This window comes from Anopheles arabiensis, chromosome 3 (assembly GCF_016920715.1).
Source record: "Anopheles arabiensis isolate DONGOLA chromosome 3, AaraD3, whole genome shotgun sequence".
Lineage (NCBI taxonomy): Eukaryota > Metazoa > Arthropoda > Insecta > Diptera > Culicidae > Anopheles > Anopheles arabiensis.
In genome coordinates this window covers 80,882,665-80,888,444 of record NC_053518.1, presented here as the reverse complement: position 1 = coordinate 80,888,444, position 5,780 = coordinate 80,882,665, and the positions used below count along the sequence as shown (strand labels likewise).

At 48.9% G+C, this 5,780-nt stretch overlaps 1 protein-coding gene across 1 annotated transcript in view; it reads left to right on the top strand.

Moving 5' to 3' along the window:
* Positions 1 to 2,126: 2,126 nt before the first annotated feature.
* Positions 2,127 to 5,780, top strand: part of LOC120900532 (ecto-NOX disulfide-thiol exchanger 2) — a 9,408-nt gene continuing 5,754 nt past the window's right edge. The window contains exons 1-2 of the mRNA XM_040307645.1: positions 2,127 to 2,476; positions 2,551 to 3,900. Of these exons, the coding sequence (XP_040163579.1) occupies positions 2,431 to 2,476; positions 2,551 to 3,900 (1,396 nt within the window). The 5' untranslated portion in view covers positions 2,127 to 2,430. The remainder of the gene's footprint in view (positions 2,477 to 2,550; positions 3,901 to 5,780) is intronic.

Genomic DNA, 5,780 nt, shown 5'->3' with positions numbered 1-5,780 from the left:
GCTAGTTAGAATGACTATGACCAACGTCACATGCCAGGTGAGGGTGGATGGAAAACTCTCAGGACCTTTTGCTACCACCAAGGGTCTGCGCCAGGGGGATGGGCTTGCCTGTCTCCTATTCAACTTGGCGCTAGAGAGACCCTTCCGTGACTCGAGGGTGGAGACTACGGGAACCATCTTCTATAAGTCAACCCAGATCCTGGCATACGCTGATGATATAGACATCATTGGTCTGCGGCTCTCCTATGTAGCAGAAGCCTACCAAGGGATCGAGCAGGCGGCAGAGAACCTCGGATTGCAGATAAACGAGGCAAAGACCAAACTGATGGTGGCAACATCAGCGGGCCCGCCAACAAATAATCAGAATCTACGTAGGCGTGACGTGCAGATAGGTGAACGCACTTTTGAAGTCGTCCCACAATTCACCTATCTGGGATCAAAGGTCAGCAACGACAATAGCATGGAAGCTGAGTTGCGCGCAAGGATGCTGGCTGCCAACCGGTCATTCTACAGCCTGAAAAAGCAGTTCACCTCAAAGAACCTGTCGCGACGGACGAAGCTGGGCCTATATAATACCTATATAGTACCAGTACTCACATACGCCTCTGAGACATGGACACTGTCCAAATCTGACGAAACCCTCTTAGCCGCGTTCGAGAGGAAGATGCTCAGAAGGATACTTGGCCCCGAAGGACAATGGAGGAGCCGCTATAATGACGAGCTATACGAGATGTACGGCGACCTCACTGTCGTACAGCGTATAAAGCTCGCCAGGCTCCGGTAGGCTGGCCATGTTATACGCATGGAAACGGACGACCCAGCCCGTAAAGTCTTTTTAGGCCGTCCACAAGGACAGAGGAGGCGTGGTAGGCCCAAATTGAGGTGGCAAGATGGCGTGGAGGCGTCCGCCATTAAGGCCGGGATAACGGACTGGCAGACCAAGGCGCGAGACCGTGAGCGGTTTCGGACACTCCTGAGGCAGGCCAAGACCGCAAAGCGGTTGTAGCGCCGGATAAGTAAGTAAGTAAGTTTATACCATTAATATTAATGAGTAATCAATTAGGTGTGGAAATTGTATTTACAAATCTATCAAATTCATCTACTGAGCCTAATAAGAACAGTTATTGCTTTGTATAAATATTAACATGGCATAATTCCGTAGCTTTTAGTTCAGCAATTTGCTTCATACCCTTTTTGATGATGGATTGGAGTACGAACCTTTCGCAGAATCCATGAAAGTAGTGAAGTAGTGAAGTGAAGTAGTGAAGCGTTTGCAACGTCTGATACAAACTAAAGAACAGTGTGAAGCTAATTGCAGTTACGGATGGTATCGTAATTTGATGTATAGAATGTTCTACAATTATTAAATCTATCAGAGAAAAACCCATTACTCAAAGCGCACCGGATCGTATTGGGATGGGTTTGGTTTTTGGATTGAAGCATTTTAATCATACATGAGGTCTTTTATTCATAGCAAAGAGTTTATCAAATAGTTTTAATATTCTTGATAATTTGTTTGCTTCTTTCGTCCTAAAGACTAACACGATCATACTGGTCTTTAAAGTCATGTCATACTACCTCCCAAACCTCTAGTTAAGTTCATCTTTCTCATTCGGGATGGGAATTGTACCACGCCGAGGCTTTACAGGTGCTAAATCAATTTACTTTATATCACTAAATAGCTAAATATGTCAATCTCAATTGTTTAATCAATCAATAATGTGACATTAATGACATTGAGCCATATCCAACCCCGTAGTAGCTGGATTATTTATCCCACAATCTTGCAGGAAGGTTAAAAGGAAATAAAATACGTTCACCTAAAGTTAAGGCATGTTTTGGTACAATTTAACACAAATACTAAATAACCGCCGTTATTCAAATTGAACTTGGAACGCTTCAACCCTTCCTAGAACGCTTCAGCCATTGCGAAAACGCTTCATACTTCAAAACTAAGCCAGCTTGACCTGACCAGCTGTTTCGCACAAACAATCATAAACACTCTTTTTCAATTCAGTTTTGCCTCACGTCAACGCTATTTCGAGCACTCAACTTTATGCCGTAATCGCTACCGTCCCGTCAGCACTGCATTGGTGTGCGTGAGCTCGCGATTATTCAATCGAGAAACGTCAGAAAAGGGTGTTCTTGTTTTGAAAGAAAAAAGGGACGGCACAGCACGGAAAGTGAAAAGTTAGAATTCTGCGTGTGCCCTACTAGCCCGTGTGTGCCGCGCGGAAAATGATTGCGTAAAGTTTTCCCCCGATTCGCGCGACCATAAGCGTGGTGCTGGTTTGTGTTTAGTGTTGTTGTGCATCGGTTTTTGCAGCCCGCAACTGTGTGTTGCCTTCCCTGCTAGGGGGGTTTGCGACATCATCCGCCCCGTTTTTTTCAGCCCACACCAGTGTCTGCCACTCGCGCCTACGCCGTAACATGTCGTTTTCCTTCAATCCGCTCGGGCCGGGGCTGCATCCAATGCGTAAGTAATAGGGAATTGGCTTTGTGTGGTGGTGTTTGTTAACTCGATTGTCTGCTTGCTTCCCTTCCACCCAGATCCACTCCTGTCCGGGGGTGGTGGTTTTCTTACCGCCCAGCAGCTCGGGGCTCCACCGCCCACGCCCGCAAATGCCGCCCTGCTAGCCGGCATCAACAACAAACCGCTCGAGTTTAAGCTGAAACCGGTCCAGAACGGTTCCGGCGCGGCACCGATGGAGCTGGAAACGGTGGCCGAGCGGGAAGCGATCAAGGACCACGGTGGCAATGCGTTGGCCGCCATGGAAAAGGCTCGCGAGGATAGCATCAGCAAGAAGATGCTGGAAGAGCTGCACAAGCAGCACCAAACTGCACAGCTGCAGCATGCGAACGGTGGCGAGCTCGTGTTCAACCAGCTGCTCCAGCAGCACCAGTCTGCCGCCGCCGCCGCCCACCACCACCACGGTTTCATGATGATGCCGGGCGTGATGAACATGGTCGACGGCACGTCCCTGATCAGCATGCAGCCGTTCCAAATGATGGCCCCCGGGGCGGAACTGTCCAGTGCGCTCGGTGGAACCGCCGCCACCGCTCAATCAGTGGCCGGCGGAGGTGGTGGTAGTGGTGGTGTTGGTGTTCCGAGTGCGACCGCACCGAGCGCCGCCACCAACGCGGAAAAGCCACCGGCCACGGCGAAGGAAATTATTTACTGCAAAAGCTGCACCCTGTTTCCGCCGAACCCGAACGCGCCGGCACCGAAAACGATCGAGCGACCGCCCGGCTGCCGGACGGTGTTCGTCGGCGGCCTGCCCGCCGGCATGACCGAGGAGGTGATGCGTGAAATCTTCGAACGGTGCGGTGAGATCACGACCCTGCGGCTGTCGAAGAAAAACTTCTGCCACATCCGGTACGTGTACGAGGCGTCGGTCGATTCGGCCATCTATCTGTCCGGCTATCGGGTGAAGATCGGCAGCAACTTCACGTACGGTGGCGGTGGCAGTGCGGAGCCGAAGGAGCCCCCGATCTTTGGCGTGCTGCACGTGGACTATGCGCAGGCCCGCGACGACCAGTACGAGTACGAGTGTAAGCAGCGCAAGCTGCAGCGCGAAAAGCGCCACCGGGAGCGGCTGGAGGAGGACCGGTTCCGGTCGCTGTCGCCGCAGCCCGTCGTGCACTATACGGAGCACGAGGCCGGCTCGGTCGCGGAGCGGCTGAAGAACGACGAAACGTTCGCGAAGGCGGTGCAGACGCTGGTGACGTGGCTGGAGCGGGGCGACTGCAGCAAGAAGAACGCGAACAACTTCTACTCGATGATACAGAGCACCAACTCGCACGTCCGCCGGCTGCTGAGCGAGAAGAGCGTGTGCGACGAGGAGCTGAAGCGGGCCCGGGAGCAGTACCGGCGGCAAACGAAGGGCATGCTAGCACAGTGTAAGTACACGCTGGCGGTGTGGGATCAAGCGAAACGCGTGGGCTCACCGTGTTAGCTGGCATTTTTGTTTTAAATTTCCCCCCAGTTTGTAACGTTACCCTACTTGAAAAAGTACCTCACACTGGACCACCCACCGGGCAACGTTTCCAAACACCCCGGACGGGCTGTGCAATGTTTACGTTAGCTAGAATACTATTATTACGTACTAGTACTTACCACTATCACCTCCTGGCATATACGACATTTTACCTCTTTTGTTGCGTTTCGTGTGAGTTGTGTTGCTGTGCAATCTTTCGTAGGGTTTTGCGCCCGCGGCAGAGCGATAATTGTAGGTGAACCTTTTGCTCGAAGGACCAGTAGTAGTACTCAGGACACCGCTTAGAGAATGGATGTACTATCTGGCTACGATACTCCGTAAGCTCATACTTGTAGCAGGATGTTAGACTACTTTGTTCCGTCCACTTCCAACTTTAAGCTCTCACGTGTTGTTTCCGGTCTCTCGATTTGCTCTACGTCTTGCTACTTTTGTGAATGTTTTAACTCAATTTCCACCATTTCCCTCCTTTCTTTCGTCCCAAAACATTAACACTTGGGATACGTTTTATTCATATTATGATACACCACACCTGGTCAGGATCATCAAGATCACCTACACGCACGCAAACCCCTTTTTGTAGCATATTCCGTAGTACATTGAAATGGTTGCTTATAGTGACAGTGAAAGTATTGCAATGCAATAAGATCGTTTGAACAGTATCTTCAAGTGGATCACTTCTACCACTACTACTACTACTACCTCTACCACTACTATTACCACTACCACGGTTTCAAAGGTACTGTATGTTCGCTTTTCAATCCTCTCTGGAACCTCCTTAGAATGTCCCACTCTGCCTAGCTCGACCCCCTCGACAGGAAGGGCCACGGGAGTCACTCGATCGGTGGAGTAGTAATGCAACGGGATCCCAAACCGTTCTATTCCAATCGTTTTCCCTCGCTTTAAATGTTCCATTGCAACCACACACACACACACACACCGTTCGTTCCCGGGAAATACTTGCCAATGCGTTCCACGTAATCACAGACACACACACAAACATACCCCCATATGTATGTAACCACTCATTTCTCGTTCTCGAAAGAAAAGGTATGTAATGCTCGTCTCTACTTTACCGTACTGCTAAGGATGTACAGTTTTGCAAGACTCGGAGGTACAGCTCTGAAATGGGCTCGTTTAGAGGTGTGAGGTACAAGAGCGCGCGTCTTTCTCGATCATTGATTTGGTCTATATGTGCACCTACATTGACGATCTTCATACGAGCATCATTCCAGTTTTCTGGCCATTTTTCCCTAATCGATGATCTTGCGTTATGCTTTCTACTAAAACCTCTCATCAATGTGCATTTCCACATTCTTCGTCCTGTTCCTGTGGGGTAACCGTGTTTAGCAGGAAAGCTTGAAACTCTTGAAGTCTGCAATTATTCATCTGTTGGTTTTCCCTTTTTGTATGACATCTCAGTGTCTAGTTGTAGTAATGACTAATTATAGTTTCCCATTTTGTCTCTCCCCTCTATTCTACGGGCTAGTAGTATCCTATCACTTTGTGTAATACTGAGTCTCCCATCATGTATTGATAGTTTCCAACGGTTTGTGTAATCTTCCCCGGGATTTACAGATTGCTTCTCGCCATTTTGTTGCAAACTTCCCATTTAATCTTAAATGTTTACTGGCAGTTTATTGGAATTTTCGCGAAGACACTTGTCTCAATGTTCGATGCCTTGTATGTGGATCATTTTAATTATTCACGGATGTTTAAAATAATGTTATTTTTTTTAATTGGACAATCCCATGTTAAAGAAACTCACGATGGAAAAAATTGATT